Here is a 15,553-nt window from a genome sequence, read left to right as displayed (position 1 = left end):
CTGGGTGGTGTAGGGACGGCCAGGGACATGCTGCATCGCCCATTATTGACAACGACGATACTCAGACGGGAAGGTAGACATCTAAACACACAGGATGTATGCTTCCTGTCGGCACTCCCAGGTCAGATGGCCCTGCTCTAGAGAGGGGCACGCAGAGACAGTCACCACACACACCAACGGCAGGCACACACCGCAGTGGACAGGCAGCCACGGCACGGGAGCAGACCTTAGTCAGGGTCAGACACAATCCAGAACTCAACCAAAAACTTTGTTTTTGGTTTTTTGAGATGGTCTCACTTTGTAGTTCAGGCTTGCCTCGTATTCCGGGCAATCCTCCTGCCTCAGCCTCCCAAGTGCTGGGATTAAGGCATGAGCCACCACAACAGGCCCCAAGTGCTTGAGAAGGAGGGTTCTATTGCATTTGGCAGGGTTACTGTGGGTATGGGTTGCTTCCCCTAAAGTTCCTTTGGCTTCCAAGCCCCCTATGTTCCATAGGAATTGTACATTATGGTAAATAGAAGCTGATTATGATACGACTGTAACTCAGCCGAGTGAACCACAACTGGGTGACGATCAGGTTAGCAGGCTAAGTGGATGACGTTAGTACTCCAAGTTGACAAAGCTTTTTTCCCACACGAGTGGCACAAAGCTATGATTAGTAATGCCAGATGGTATGAGGGAAAGCTAGAGAAAAAGGCTCCAACTGCACTGAGATGTGGTGGGGGCAGGGGGCAGGCGGCTGGGAGCCCACCTCAGGTGCCCTACCTCGTCTGAGCTGTCTTCTCTCTGTCTCCTCTGTCCAGAGCTCCCCCGAGCCAGGAGCTGCCCCATAAGGATGTTTGGCCTTTATGGAAAACCATTCCCAGTGGTTCTGAAACTTCCAGGGTACGGAAACAATGGAAAGAGGAAAAAAGGAGATGCCTGTGCCTGCAATCTGAGGACTTGAGCTTCCTTGCCCAAGAAGGGCAGTGGGGGACCCTCATCCCAGTCCAGCCCCAGGGCCCCGCAGGGGACACCGCCCACAGACCCGCCACCAGAAGGACACTCACACAGACACGCACTGCTTGAAACCAACTCTGTGATTTTATTGATGGGCGACAACTTCATACTCCTGGGTATCACTGTGTACAAGTAGGGCGCAGCATCAGAGGGGCAGACAGCAGAATGTGCGCGGGCGCCAGGAAGTACCAACCTCAGGGTTTCACCTGCACTTCGTTTCATAATGTGTACACGGAAGCATGAGAGCAATTTGAGATCTTCAATGACAACAAAGTTACAATCACCCATCTATGCTAACATAGTTTAACTCTAAAGATCTGATCTGCAACACGTACGTACGTAAGCAGTGTCTCGTTGCACAATTATTAAAATGTATTTTTCCTGTTAGGAACCAGCAACTTCTATTTTGTGTTTATTTTTCTTTTGAAGTAAGAACTATTTCTTCTCTGATAACTGGCTCATTTTTTAATCATTTATCAAAAACTAAAGGGTAGGGGAGGAAAGTGTGGTGGATTAAAAAATTTATTTTTTAAGGAAAGATAAAATTCATTTTCACAAATTTACAAGAGTTGCTGGTGTAGATTTATTCTACTAAGCAATTACACTGGGAATCAAATGCAAGTTTCCCTTTCTTCTATCAGGAATCAGCATCATTTCAGAATTATGGGTTTTAGTGTATTTTCTTAAATCAAGCAACAGTCTGTTTCAACCGAATGATTTTGATTGGAAGTAAGACGTCAACATAAACTATGCTGCACACAAATCCCACGGCATCTTTCCATGCTAGCCCAGTTTTGCAGAAGGGAGTTTCTCCCTAAGGAGCCACTAGAGGCAGGAAGTCGGTGAGCTGGAGCTCTACGAAGCAGATCAGGCACACAGCCGGCACAGGGCTCACAGAAGGTCCACGCGGCGGTAATACAGGAGGTAGGCGGTGCGCTCGGCTACGGGCCTCACCACCTGGTACTGCTGGATCACCTTGACGGTGTGGTCGTCGATGCGCAGCCAGCCATTGAGCCCGATCTGGAAGACGTCTGTGGTGTAGTGCCCGCCTGTGGCACTGTTGCCGTGATGGTAGACCACTGCAAGAGGGAGCCGAGGGCTGTGAGGGTGCCTGTGCAGGAGCCTCCAGGAAGGGGTGCGGCCACAAGAGGCCGCGGTGGGCGCTTGCAACACGAAGCTGGTTAGACAGATCTTTCACAGACGGATGCACCTGAGTCTACATTTATGTGTATGTACACATTTTGTGGGTGTACTTAGGTAAGACTCCTCCTCTTACACACGCATGGTAAGAACTCTGAAAACACCGAGCCTCACTGAGACCTCCACAGCCACACCAACCCTTGGGATGCCCACACACCCCAACCTGCCCTGCGGCCAACTCCACTCCTCCGCTATCCTCAAGACACCATGTGAATCCTAGTCCAAGGTCAGGGCAGCATTGACAGTGAAAAATGGAAATATCAAGCCGGGCGTGGTGGCACACGCTGGGTGTAATCCCAACAACTCGGGAGGCTGAGGCAGGAGGATCACTGTGACCAGCCTGGGCTATATAGTGAGTTCCAGGTCAGTATCAACTACAGAGTGAGACCCTGTCTCTAAAAAAAAAAAAAAAACCTGGAAGGATGAAGACTTTGCTTAGTGGAGGGAAGGAGGCTGATGGACAGACCATGCTGGAACTGCTTGGCCTTGGGTGGTGCTGCCTACTCAGGTAGAAAGCATGAGAAGGGCTGAGGCGGCCCCTCCACCCAGGCCAGGTCCCTGGCTCTCCGCAGCAAGGTGGAACGATGAGGCTCGAGGGGCTCTCAGGGACAATGTGGCTCTGAGCTCACCCTCCTGCTCCGCAGGGCGAGGAGAGCCAGGGCCGGTGGGGGCTGGAGCAGGGCCTGTGGGAGGGGGCACGGAGCCGTGAGGACCCCAGAGGCAGTGCCAATTTCCTACAGCGATGTCTTAAGAGATAAAAATACCACTTGTGGGCCGGGGATTTAGCTCAGCGGTTCAGAGGCCTGCCTTGCAAGCGCAAGGACCCAAGTTCAATCCCTGGTACCAAAAAAAAAAAAAAAAAAAAAAAAAAAACAAAAAACCACTTGTTATTTACTTATTTAAAAATCCTGCAGCCAGGGCTGGGGAGTTAGCTCAGTGGTTCTGCCACCTGCCTCGCAAGCTCAAGGTCCCAAGTTTGATCCCAGGTACCCCCTCCCCCAAAATCATGTAGCCCAACCCACCAAGAAGCCTTGGCCGAGGCTTCAGCCAACAGGCCCACTGGGTGATGTGCCCTTCTCCACGGCAGAAGCAGAGCCGTGGACGGGCACTTGGACCTGGGCGAGTCTGGGGGACAAGCCCCGGGGCTGAGACGTCACCGCAGGTGCCAGATGAATGCATGACACCAGGGCAAGCCCACACAGGGACCACAGCGCCTGTGTGGCCAAGAGGCAGTGTTGTTCCCGGGCCACAAGGCTCTGGGGGTGCCAGGGGTGTGCCCATGAGGGCTGCAGGGATCCAGTGACTGCCAAAGGGACCCCAGGTTCGCCGTGGGACTCTGTCCTCCTTTCCAGCTCCAAGCTAAAGCTGCAGTTCTGAGTGGCCGTGTGGCAGGACGCCAGGGTCAGAGGCTGGGGGTCCGTGTTCCCAAGACACGGTCGCACTGAAGCTTCAGCAGAGCTGTGTGCCCTGCACCCGGCCTCTTCAGAGCAGCCAACGGGCACTGCAGCCCTGTGCCACCTCCCTGGCAAGCCCACTGACAGGACCACAACTGAGAACCAGTCTGTGAAAGTTTTCCAAAGTTTCGTTTTTGAGAATGCACATTATTTTTCCTCAGTCCCATAATCAGAACCATCAAAAAAAAAAAACTATTTCTTTACTGATATTTTACAGAGAATTCTAAGCAGCCCAGTGACCTTATTTCCAGGACAAGACTCGAGACTGGGATGCAGAAGAGGTGGGGAGGGTGTGGACTCATCCAGGGCCTAGGACCCAGACAAGGGCTCCCTAACTCTGCCTGGGACCACGCTCAAGGCAGGCTGGGGGCGGACAGAGACCCCCATCAGAGTATCTTCTGCCATCCTGTTTAGGGCCACCAGCGGGGAGGGGCTGTGATCAGCTGGCCTGCTGGAGAGGAGAAAGTCAGAAAAGAAGCAGTGCCTGGAAAGAAAAGAGACAGGGAGCTTTCTCATGAGGCCCAGGCCTATACTAGCAGGCCAGGGGCCAATCACATTCTTAGGAGCCCAGGAGCCGCTGAGGTAGATAGGAGTCTGACAGCCCTGCCCGGCCACTGCAGGCCACAGAAGAGTGACTTCTCGGTGAGTCTGGGCAATCCTTTCATAAAGGGAACCACACCCGCCTCTCAGGATGGCTCCTGGGAGCAAGACAGGCACTGAAAGGGTCAATGAAGGTGCAAGAGCCATAAGTGGCAGGCTTGTTTTTAAATACAAACAGGTTCACCAGAAGCAACACAGTACGACATGAAGGAGAAGCTAGAGAACTAAGAAACACAGACAGAAAAGCAAACAAAACTGCTGCAGATGGCCACCATCAAGGACATATGAGGCGTCAATGGCATTAAGACTAGGGCCACCTGGACAGAAAGACGGAAGGAAAAGGTAGAAAGTCTGGAAGAAACCCCAACATGGTGGGAAGCTCTGGGCCAGGAGGAGCGAGGCCTCAGGCCCGCCTGTCTGGCCATGGGTGTGCGACTTTTGCCCTGCTGCCAGACTTCAGGGAGTGTGGCAGCCGAAGGACCTGTGCCACAAATGAGGGGACACAGGGACATGGTTTGGGATGCGTTCTAACTCGGCTGGTGTCCAGAGGTCACCCCACGGGCACCTGTGCTGCTGACTCACTGCTGGTGAGGCCTTGGGCCAGCTCAGGGTCAGCTGGTGCTCGGTACATGCTAGGTACTCAGATTCAGGAGAGACTCTCAGCAGGTTTCCTGGTTACAAGGTTCAGAGGCACGCTCTGCACAGCGCACCATTCTCCATGTGAAGTATAGTACGGCTTAAATGTGCCTCGGTGTGAACTCATTTCTCATTGCTTTAACAAGGAAGCAGTACTGTACAAAGTTACCTACCTGCAAAGAGCCTGTAGGTCCTATGGCATTTAAAATTCTTGTTTTTAACCCCTGGAGAAAGCAGTTCTGAAAAACAAAACATCAACGGAACCCATTTATAAAAGGACTTAGAAAAGTTCTGAGTAACTCAAGTGCACAACCAGTGCCAGCCTCGGCTCAAGGAGGAGCGTGGCCACCTCCACAGCCCGGCGGAGGGACGCTAGTGTGCGGCGTGGTGACACGGTCCACAGCCGATCCAACATAGCACTGAGGAGCTCACGCTGGAAGCACCTGAGAAACAGATGCTCTAAAATATGGAAAAGAAAAGGGCTGCGCACGCCAAACATCCTGGGAGACTGAAGAACCAAAGCCTCAGGAAGAGCTCACAGCCACGGGCGCCTTCTCCACACCTTCCCAGCCGTGCCCTCGGGGGTGGGAGCCGCATAGGATGAGTGGGGTGAGTGGCGGGAGTCAGGGAGTCAGGTCAAGGCCGTTCTGGACCTTGTCGGCGCTCAGGGCTCCCAGAGGCAAAGCAGAGCATGAAGGAACATGCACCACACGATGCCACTCTGACGGCCCCTGCACTGCTCAGGCTGAGGCAGGGGACAAGGACATGGGAGCAGGCTGGAGCCGCTGCTACACACGGGGACCGCTGGCGGGAAGGGCGGAAGCACGGTGTGGCCCGTGGGGTCGGCAGGGAAGAGCGGAGCTGGGCTACTTCCTTGGCAGGACCCAGCGAGGCTGCCAGCCCTCCTCTCTGGCCCCAGACCCATGCCATTCTGGCGCCCCTCGGGCGTGCCCCATTCTCCGTCAAGCCTCACCTTTATGTTTGCCACAAATTCTGAAGCTTTCGAGAGAAAAATGTCTCCTTAAGCTGTGTTTTATCTGCTCGGCAGCAGGACGGGCCCGGGGCCTCCCTCAGGCTGGGGCAGAGCCCTGCCTCTGAACAGGAGCCCCAAGCTGTGCTCAGAAAGACAGCCGCGCCACAGCACACTAAAACCAGCATGCCTGGCTGCGCGTGGACACGTGTGGGTGACAAAGTGCTACGCACACAGCACGAGTGTCACTGTCGTGGAGAAACTCCCACTGCCGCCCAGCCGGCTGCTGAGCACAGTGGCCGGGACCTAGTCCAGGACAAGCATTACCCACCAATTCATAAGACACTTGCTGAATGAAGTACAGTGCTCTTTTTGAGGGACAAAAGCTTCTATTTTTCTGATCTAGCAAAATTATAGGGTTTGTTCATTTTCATTTTTAAAAAGCCACTTTAAGGATATTAACTATCAAAGACTCTCAAAGTCAAGAAGTTTAAAACGAGAGAAGCCAAGCAGAGGGCTGAGGCTGGCTGGCAGGGCTTCCCTTACCCTTGCTGATCTCCAAGTCCACGGGGTAGTCGATGTTCTTGACCAGCTTCTGGCAGCCGCCAGTCTTCTCGTACACAAAGCGCTTCAGGTGCAGCACAAGGACAGGAGGCAGCTTCTCCAGAGTCACCCGCCGGCTGATCTCCACCTGGGGCACGGCACATCGGGACGTGCTGACCTGCCCGACCAGAGCAGTGCCCGTCCACCCGCCGCCTTGGCGAGAGCCTGCAGTGGCCCTCCACCCTCTGCGCCCGGCGCAGGGATGCAGGGCCCCTCACAAGCCAGGCAGCCCCAGGGCCTGAGTTGCCACACACTCCAGGGGAGAGCTGTGCTCTGCGGCCAGTGTCAGAAGGAAAAGCCAACTCAGTGGGAGCCAACCTATGTTTCCGTACTCTCCTGCGATTGATAAAGCTGATGGCAATGTTTTTTTTCAATCAGATGTTTTAAATAACCCCAAAGCCCTTCAGCCCCCCTTTTCAGTTTTATAACTGTTTTATCAATTTAATACGTCCTGAAGTACTCTCATAGGTCTGATGAATGCTGCTTGCTTTTTTTTTTTAGCCAGGTTTTTGAAAGTAAAATGTGTCTGTGTCAATCTTTGCTTAAAAGTCTGTGGTGCTGGGCAGGGTGCAGTGATGCACAGCTGTGATCTCAGCAGTTGGGAGGCTGAGGGTGGAGGATCGCCATGAGTTCGAGGCCAGCCTGGGCTATGTAACAAGCCCTCATCTCAAAACGAACAAACAAAAAACCCCGTTATTGACTTAGAGAATTCTTTTGATAGAAATAGTCTTTAAACTAACGATCTAAAGACAGCAACACAGCGAGAAGCACACCCTTCAGGGACTGGGCACACATCTGGCTGGAGGTGCACGAAGCAGCATTCACCTGGGCAAGGCAGGCATGGGAGGCAGCACCGGCATGCCCTGAGCTCAGCGCCTTACCAAGCCTGCCTTCCCTCCAGTCAGGCCCCAGGGGCACCAACGCCTTGTGCTTCCCTGTGTCCATCGAGAACCTGTGAGCTCACGAAGGTGCGCCAGAGACCAGGACCCCGCTATCTCAAGGGTCTGTTCAGCTCTAAGCACAGACTTCAACCTGAAGCCCAGCAGTTCCCAGAGTGGCCGACTGGAAACTCTCCCATATGCCGCTGGTTCCAGACAAAGCCAATGGGGCCCACTGTCCCATTTACAGCAGACTCTGACATTCTCCTTTTTTTTGATACTGGTAGTCTAACCCTGGGTCTCAAGCTTTGCCAGGCAGGTACTGTACCAAGGTACATCCCCGGCCCAGGCTCACATTTTCCACACAGTGGACACATTCCCGTGGACCTGCCTTCACATGTTCCCCCAGAAAATAAGTTTTTCCCCTAAAATATAGTAACATATAGTTTGGTATTTTTAAAAGGAAAATTTAAAAAGTTACATTGAAGAAAATACTGTGCTGTTTTTTCCAGGCCTTTGTAGAGAGGCCATGTGTCCACTCTTCCTCCCTGGGACATCTGTTCTCTGGTGCTCCTGACTGGCCTGGGAGTCCCACAGGCACAGGATTAGAACAGTGACAGCGCTGCTTCCCGTCCTCCGGGGGAAGCCACCCCAGTCCTGCTGGGTGGAACAGTCGCCCTCCTTGCCGCTGGCACCACAGACGCACAGCCACCTTCACCCCGCCCAGCCCCACCAGATCAGTGTTTAATGGCAACAGAACAAACACACCCAGAAGGGCCCTCCTAGCCGCCGCAGGCAAGGTTGGTGATGTGCCAGCAGGACAAGAGGCCCGAGCTGGCTGCAGCTGGCTCAATGAGCAGCATGGGGAGGGGCACGAAAGCGCCAGGGATAGCAATCTGTCTCAGGAGTCACAGCTACGACAGGCACGCCGAGCTGTCACCCAGAGTCAGACACAAACCTAACTGCCACCACCCTCCCGACCCTTCTCCGCCTGTTCACTTCTCAGCGGCTGGCTTCCTGTGGCGGAATCCCTAAGAAGCAAATCTAAACACACAATGCACAGCGAGGCCCAATGAGAGCGGGCTGGTCGGTTAAGAGTGGAGTGAGAGGGCCAGCTGCACTGGTCACAGGTCCCCACTGCCCTCCTCCATTCAGTGCGAGTCACAGGACAGGACACACCGCCTGGCCATGGCATGAGGAGCCACGAGCTGTTCACACAAATCTCCACAGGAAAGCGCCTCCTCCCAACATGACAGGGCTCTCTGCATGGCCCAGGTCACAGGGGACAACCTCTGCACAGCGGCAGAGCGGACCGTCTTTCCTGGATGCTGGCCGAGACCCAAGCCGGAACCCGCTACCCTTAGCTCATGAACAAGAGACTCAAAGACGCACTCCTTCACATCAAATGGAAGGGCAACCAGCATCTGAACAATGACTTTCTATCCTTAATGTCCTTGAAGATCTATAATCAAATGCAAAACAGATGTATTGAGAGGCCCTGACTAATCTAATAAACTGCCACAAACCGTGACTACAAAAGAAACTACTCAGAGGTGGTGCTGACTTCGTGAAACCGTGATTAGATGCCAGAAGTGGACATGCAGCTCAGGATCACCGACCCAAGCCCCGCCCTATGCTGACAGCTGAGTGCTGGCTGGGTCATCTCTCTGACTATGCTCGGCTAAAATCATGCCCATGTTCCATTCAAACAAATTAAGCACTTCCCCTCGCCCTTAATCCTGTGTTCTTCCCATCTACCCAGAATGGCTTGGGACTGAAGCTGCAAACCAGCCGGGCCGCACCTCTTGCTTGGTTTTGGTGGTGTAACCCTGGACAGATTCTCTCGCCACCAAGCTCTCCAGCGCGTCCTGCACAGTGCGTATCTTGTCAGACTGGATATCCAGCTGCAACGTGAAAAATGGCTGCAGCGTGGCAGACTCTTTTGAACTCTGCTGGTAAACCACTGACCTAGGAATTGAAAGCAAAAACAATTTAAGAGCCCACTCCTTGCTACTCTCCCTTAAGATTAACCAACAGAAGAGGAATAAACACTGAAAATCAGATTTTTCAGTGTCACTTTCAGAAGATTAGAGACAACAGAAAAGCCAAAAATATACTGAATTGTAAAATACCTGCTGAACACTACCTGCTCAGTATTAGCAAGTAAATCTGCCCGTTGATATATCCTCACTTGGGTGCTCTGGAAGAAAACATTTCATCTTCCAAATTCCTGAACCGTCATGCCACACTATGATGCAGTGTACCAGTTAATAAGTGTGACCATCTTGCCATGGCCTCAAACTGCTGACACTTTTCATTTTTTCAAAGTATTGTGGCCTATTCTAATAAAATAGAGGAAATCCCAAGGTAGACATTATTTTTAACGGCATTTTCCCCCTACAAAATGACATGCAGACGAGGGGGGACAGGGTGTGGAGAATAAAAAACAAGTTGTCTTCCAGGAAGACAGACTGCTACCCTTCCAGTCCAGCCTTGTTTTCTTAGCTGGTTTCTAAGTTTTTCTGAGTAAAATATTTTACATTTGGCACTTCTCGTTCAGCCTCAGCAAAGACACTCGGAGCTGAGGGAAGTCTGTGCTGGCAGCCTCAGTGGCCTGGTTTGCAAGCAGAATACAGCAGTGGGAACAGGAGCCAGGGGACCTTCACGTGGGTGTCTCCGGCCGGGAAGCTCAGCAATGATGAGCCGCTCCTGGGCACAGACTTCAGGGACAAGTAGTATCAACACAAGAAGGGTAATTATGTGAGATAAAGGCCATGCCGCCTGCTTCTCTGTGGAAACCATCTGAGTGCCATAACTTCATGTTGCAGACTCTAATAAAATACACGAAATGGCCCCACGGCTCTGGGAATTTCTCTTTTAACAGTTCAGTTAGCTTGCTTTGCTCTCAATTTGCAACAGTGAGCAACTGAGGCTGGAGAGACACTGTGGCCCTCAGCACTGGGGACGCGTCCAGCGAGCAGCAGGAGGACCAGCCCATAGCAGGCAATTATGCCAGGGCCCAAGGTGTCAGGACCGTACTCACGCCTCCTTGGCTAGCACGATGGTCAACCCTAGAATGGGCAAATACTAATTATTCCAGAAAATCATAAACCTGATGTGTCCGCCAAAAATGCCAGTGATTGGGGTCTGAACGAAATCCGCCTGGCGGGTGACCGACGTCTTGTTCCTGGGGCCCACTTGCTCCCACTCCTCCTCGCTGCCTTCGCCTTGCTCTTGAGGCTCTTCATTGTTGGCCAAGGGGCTTCTGGGCCCATTGGAAACTGTGAGCTCTGAAACGAAAAGGTCTGCTTAGGTGACTCCTGATAAGAACACAAGATCACACAAACGAGCCAGGCCTGAGGCGAACCGGGGACCGATGTGTCAACCACACTCCACAGACTTGGGGTACATTCTACACTGAGTCTCAGTGAGCCATGCTGCAAGGGCAGTGTCCCTAGACTCGCTGTGAAAGATGTCCTCGGAACGGGCAGAGCCTGTGAGGAGCACAGGGAGGCAGTGTCAGAAGCCTGTGCTAGATCAGGGGCTGCGGTTCTGTGGGCGAGGCCCTTACCCTCAGGGTGAGGGTGCTCGCTTTAGCACAGAGGGGCCAACTCCACTCCTCTGCAACTTCACTTTGAATCATCCCGGGGAAATGTAAACACACTCTGTGTGTACGTATGTGGAAACAGATAATGAGGATATGCCAGGAATGCAGACTCCCGCAGTCACAAGGGGATTCCACAAACCATTCTTCCTGCTTTTCTGTATCCGTGAACGTTTCTGAATTAAGGCTGAAGGAATCAACAGTAGAGTCTCTGGATAAACTTCAATTTAGCCAAATGAAACATTATCAAGGGTATCGAATGAGCAGTGTAAAGGTAATTGGTGTCATCTCAGGAAGGAAAGGAGGATTTCTGATGGGCAGACGAGCGTTGGAAGGAGAGAGGTAAAAACACAGGATGAGCTGCCACCTTTGTTTAAAACAAAACTTAGAGGAGGATGGCCCGGCCCAGTGTGCACACAGAGAACCTACTTTCACTGTCGGGAGAGAGAAGCTTCTTCAGGCTCAGCATCTCCTCATGCAGGCCATTCAGGATGAATCCCAGATACTCCTCAGCGTCTTCCTGTCGACCCTAGTGAGGACGAGGACAAACACGACTGAGTGACCACTGCCCAGGCCCCCGGGACCATGGCGCATCCACTGCTGCTGAAACTCTCAGGGTTAAATGTAAAGCAGCTCTAAAACTGCCAGGAGGGCTTCTCTGGAATGCTGAGCTCTTGGGGGAAGCAGAGGGAAGAACACGTTCAGTACTTAGCTCTAGGAGTTCTGGGAATTATTTTTTTTATTTTTCTGTATTTAAAGTTTTTCTTATAATACATATATGTTCCTTCCTAATAGTAGTAAGGTTACTTAACAATCGCTTCTGAGTGACCAAGAGCACACTGTGCAGGCCTTCCCCGCACACACCCACAGCAGCTGTGCACTGACAACCCCGTGCGGCCACTGGGGACAGGACTGGACTGTGTGTGGGGAAGCTGACCGTGTTACACGCGCGTGCACACACATGGCACGGACGGCACGGAGGCTCACGTCGGCTCTCCAGCGGCTTGCTGGCTTGCGTGGCTGACTCATAGAGACGGAGCACACTTGCCTGGCCCGAGTCCACATGCTGTTCCGCTCCAGGTTGCTGGGTGGACAGACTGTACCTGGCGATCTGCTCTCTCCAAATGGACCCAGCCACAGACAGCTGAGTGGGCAGGCACCACACATGTGTGGTGAGGGCAAACTGGACACCAGGTGAGCCAGGGCCACCCTCTTAGCAATGGCCTTGGAGTATGTCTGGGAATTTGGATTTTAAAAGATTCCCACCATATGAACTGATAAGGAACTGTGCCTACATTGAAGGAGCCATGTGGTTCTGGCTGAAGCTCTGTCTACCTTCTTGACATTCAGAAAATAGGTTCAAACTAGGCAGGGGGATCTGAGTCTCCAGTGCATCCCTGGGAGGCCAACCCCACACCTGCTGTCAGTGTGATGTTGGGGAGTCTTGCACTGCAGGGCAGCTCCAGGGATTTAAAAACCAGGGAGCCCTCCAGATGGCGCCCACGTGGGTTTCCCTATTGCGATTTGCTGTAGATCCGTCTGCTGTAATAAACCAGAAAGAACCACAGGGGTACCAGTCTGAGTCCTAGTCACCAAGCCTGAGGGTGTTCTTGGGGACCCCAACACACGGAGTCACTTAAAAGATACTGCTGATCTCAGCACCGCTTTGGGGCCCAGCCTCAGAGGGCTCAGCTCAGGAAGCCCTCCCCAAGCTCCCCCATCTTGGCCCCTGAACTGGTAGCCTTCGCCCTGCTTGCACATGGCTGTCTGTCATCTGTGCTCGTGGCCGTGTCCACCCAGCCACAGAGGTGAGCGCCTGGCAGACAGGGCAGCTTTACTGCATTTTCCTGTCCCTAACAAACACTGCGCATCTCCTGTTACCTGGGCAACAAATCCAACTCAACACAAAACTATGTTAGGAGCATTTGGGCTGGCCCTGGAGGTCTCTGGACACTCCTCCTTCTCCAGAGCGTGCCATTTCAACAGGACTCCACTCGTTTAAATGGCATTTTCTCCACTGTGCTTCCTCTGATTGTGTGTCCCTAAGCATGACCTCAACTGCTTGTACAGGCTCATCGCCACCTCCACCAGCAAAGAAAACACTGCCGCTAGCTGTGCTAAGGGGGACTTGTTCCACGTGGGAGGCGTCAGGGCCATCAGTAAGGACCCCTGCTGGTCGGTGCCATGCCTCGGGTATCAAAGTGTAGGATGAAAAACTTAAACCATGAGCCAAGGACATCCAACAGCTGTTACAGCCTGAGCACTGAACACGGCAACACTCCATTCCAACCGCAAGGCAGTGCTGGGAAGGGGTTCAGGCACTGACGGGGGTGTGACCCCAATGACGGCTTCACCTCTGTGGACTCTAACGAGGCCTCAGTAATCACACTTCGCTCACGGGGCTGGTGCTTAGAACAATACATGGTGCACAGTGGATGTCATGTGAGCTGGGCCCAGTCATGAGGACTGTCACAGCCTCAATTCATGTGATCGAGGGACTCCACTGTCAACCTAGGCTTCAGTCCTGAACACACACCAAATTAGAGCACTGGAGACAAACAGCGGATGCTAACCCAGCACCCGCTACCGGACAAAGACAGGCAAAGGCAGTATTTTCCGTTTGCCTTGTCGGCGCAGGCCCAGACCTTTTCGGACAGGCTTGACTTGATGACGGTCAGCAGTCTGTAAATGTACGTGGGTTCGAAGGCAGCTCCAGGCCGGATGTCCCGCACGATTTTATCTCCAAGAGCTACAGCAGGAACAGGACACAGAGTTTCCTATCTAAAAGGACATCGTAAGTGATAGAATCACTCCCATCTTCACCCCCGCCCCTGGAGGCTAAAGCACAAGTGTGGTCACCAACAAGGCTGAATTCACCGCATCTGGTGACAGCTAGTAACTCCATGATTCCCAACATGCAGCGGCAGCACAAGACCCCGTTTTCACTCACCTTGGCGAGGTTTCGGAGGCACAGGCATGTTAGTAAACTCGTTCATTAGCCGAACACTAGATTCGGGGAAAGGGAAGCAGGACACTTTAGAAAAGACACGCTCTCCCTCAGCAGCCTTGCCCTAAGTAGAATATTAGCTACGATGACCTCGGCAGATGGTAGCGACCAGCACTGTAATGACTGGTGAGTTCTTATGCCTGTCCACGTACACTTTCAATATATTTTACACCAGTTACACACTACAATGTTTTCTACTGAATCTAGAGAACACAAACTGTTGCAATTCCATTTTTGTTAACTTCCAATAAAACCAAGAACAGCACATTTCTGGAAAAGAACCATAGAACTCATTTGTAGGAAGTCGAGAGCTTTGCTGAACCATTCCAGTTCTAATTCTGAGGGGAAAGCCCTCCCCTCCACACGCATTAAGTGTCTTACTTACAAGCTATCTATCATGGGCGTCGACGTGCAAGGCCTCTGCACCTTGGAGTACAGAGGAATGAACTTCATGAGGTGGTACATCGGAGGGCAAGCGACCAACGCCTGCAGAGTCTAAACGTTGGGCAGTAAGGAATGTGAAGGAATGCAACAGGCACAGCCAACTCCCAGGGCACATTCAGCACAGCAAATAAAGCTCAAGCTGAATGTGGCGGTCAGGTCTGTGATCCTGGCACTCATGAGGCTGAGGCGGGAGGATCACAAACGTAAGGCCAGTCTGCGTTATGTAGCCAGTACAAATAAAGGACCAAATAAAGAGACCGTCTCAAAAAAATGAAAAAAAAACAAAACCTACACAGGTCAAGGACACTGAACTACTTAGATAAGTAACACAAAAAGGAATAAATCGTTAACGGGCAGAATAATACCTGACAATATACAACAACATCCGCATGAGGATCTGCTGTGTGGTCAGGGTTACATTTAAGTACTAGATGCATCCAAATCACCAATCGGTCAGAACAAAATTTCCAGCCCCAAGTGGCCACTCTGCCCTGTTATCTGGCAACATGCTAATGTGAATAAAACTTGCCTGCTTCTGTCATTCAGGTCACAAATCCTCTTTTTGTGCAGGTTTGGAGAAGCTGGGGTCAGAATAATCCTGTCCATAAGCGAAATGGACAGAGCAAGTACTGAACCTCTTTTTTTTGCTTCAACATTCAGGCTAGTGGCCTTGTGGAAGCTGCACCAAGCCAAAGCAGCCAAAGAGGTCACCGCTTCAGTGAGCTGGCCCCAGGGACAGCGTGCAAGAAGGATACAGCATTAATGTAGCACCAGTTTCCTTTATTGATCAGCCCACGGGGTTGCAATGACACTGGCTTATGTATTAGGGTTACATTCTCCAGTAACTCTGAAAGAGTGAAGAAGCACATTTAAGAAGTTAATAACATTTAAGTCCATCGAAATGCGCTAGGTCTGGGAGACTGTTAGCACTCCCTTCAAAAAAGCACATATCCGAAGAAAATCCACATTGCTAAATCTTCATTCAATTCTGTCAAATACATTAATGATAAAAATGTGTATTTCCCAGCAAATGCTAACATTTATTTATCTTCCTATGGGAATGGAAGTGCCAGTTTTAAGGAGAAACAAACTCCAGGGTGCCGATGCTGCAGAACAGACTGACGCTGCAGGCGGCTCCCGCAGTGCTGGCAACAGGGC

The 15,553-nt window shown here is 52.0% G+C and overlaps 1 protein-coding gene across 1 annotated transcript in view; it reads right to left on the bottom strand.

Annotated features, from left to right (window-relative positions):
* Positions 1-1,064: 1,064 nt before the first annotated feature.
* Positions 1,065-15,553, bottom strand: part of Usp10 (ubiquitin specific peptidase 10) — a 47,049-nt gene continuing 32,560 nt past the window's right edge. Inside the window, exons 5-14 of the mRNA XM_010627610.1 lie at positions 15,151-15,242; positions 14,337-14,446; positions 13,895-13,950; positions 13,590-13,693; positions 11,374-11,473; positions 10,453-10,630; positions 9,143-9,308; positions 6,406-6,550; positions 5,063-5,128; positions 1,065-2,078 (exon numbers count right to left, since the gene is read on the bottom strand). Coding sequence (XP_010625912.1) covers positions 1,891-2,078; positions 5,063-5,128; positions 6,406-6,550; positions 9,143-9,308; positions 10,453-10,630; positions 11,374-11,473; positions 13,590-13,693; positions 13,895-13,950; positions 14,337-14,446; positions 15,151-15,242 — 1,205 coding nt within the window. The 3' untranslated portion in view covers positions 1,065-1,890. The remainder of the gene's footprint in view (positions 2,079-5,062; positions 5,129-6,405; positions 6,551-9,142; positions 9,309-10,452; positions 10,631-11,373; positions 11,474-13,589; positions 13,694-13,894; positions 13,951-14,336; positions 14,447-15,150; positions 15,243-15,553) is intronic.

Source organism: Fukomys damarensis, unplaced genomic scaffold (genome assembly GCF_012274545.1).
Source record: "Fukomys damarensis isolate Sample0158 unplaced genomic scaffold, DMR_v1.0_HiC HiC_scaffold_32, whole genome shotgun sequence".
Taxonomy (NCBI): Eukaryota; Metazoa; Chordata; class Mammalia; order Rodentia; family Bathyergidae; genus Fukomys; species Fukomys damarensis.
The sequence above is the reverse complement of the archived record's forward strand: the minus strand, read 5'-3'. Positions and strand labels throughout refer to the sequence as shown.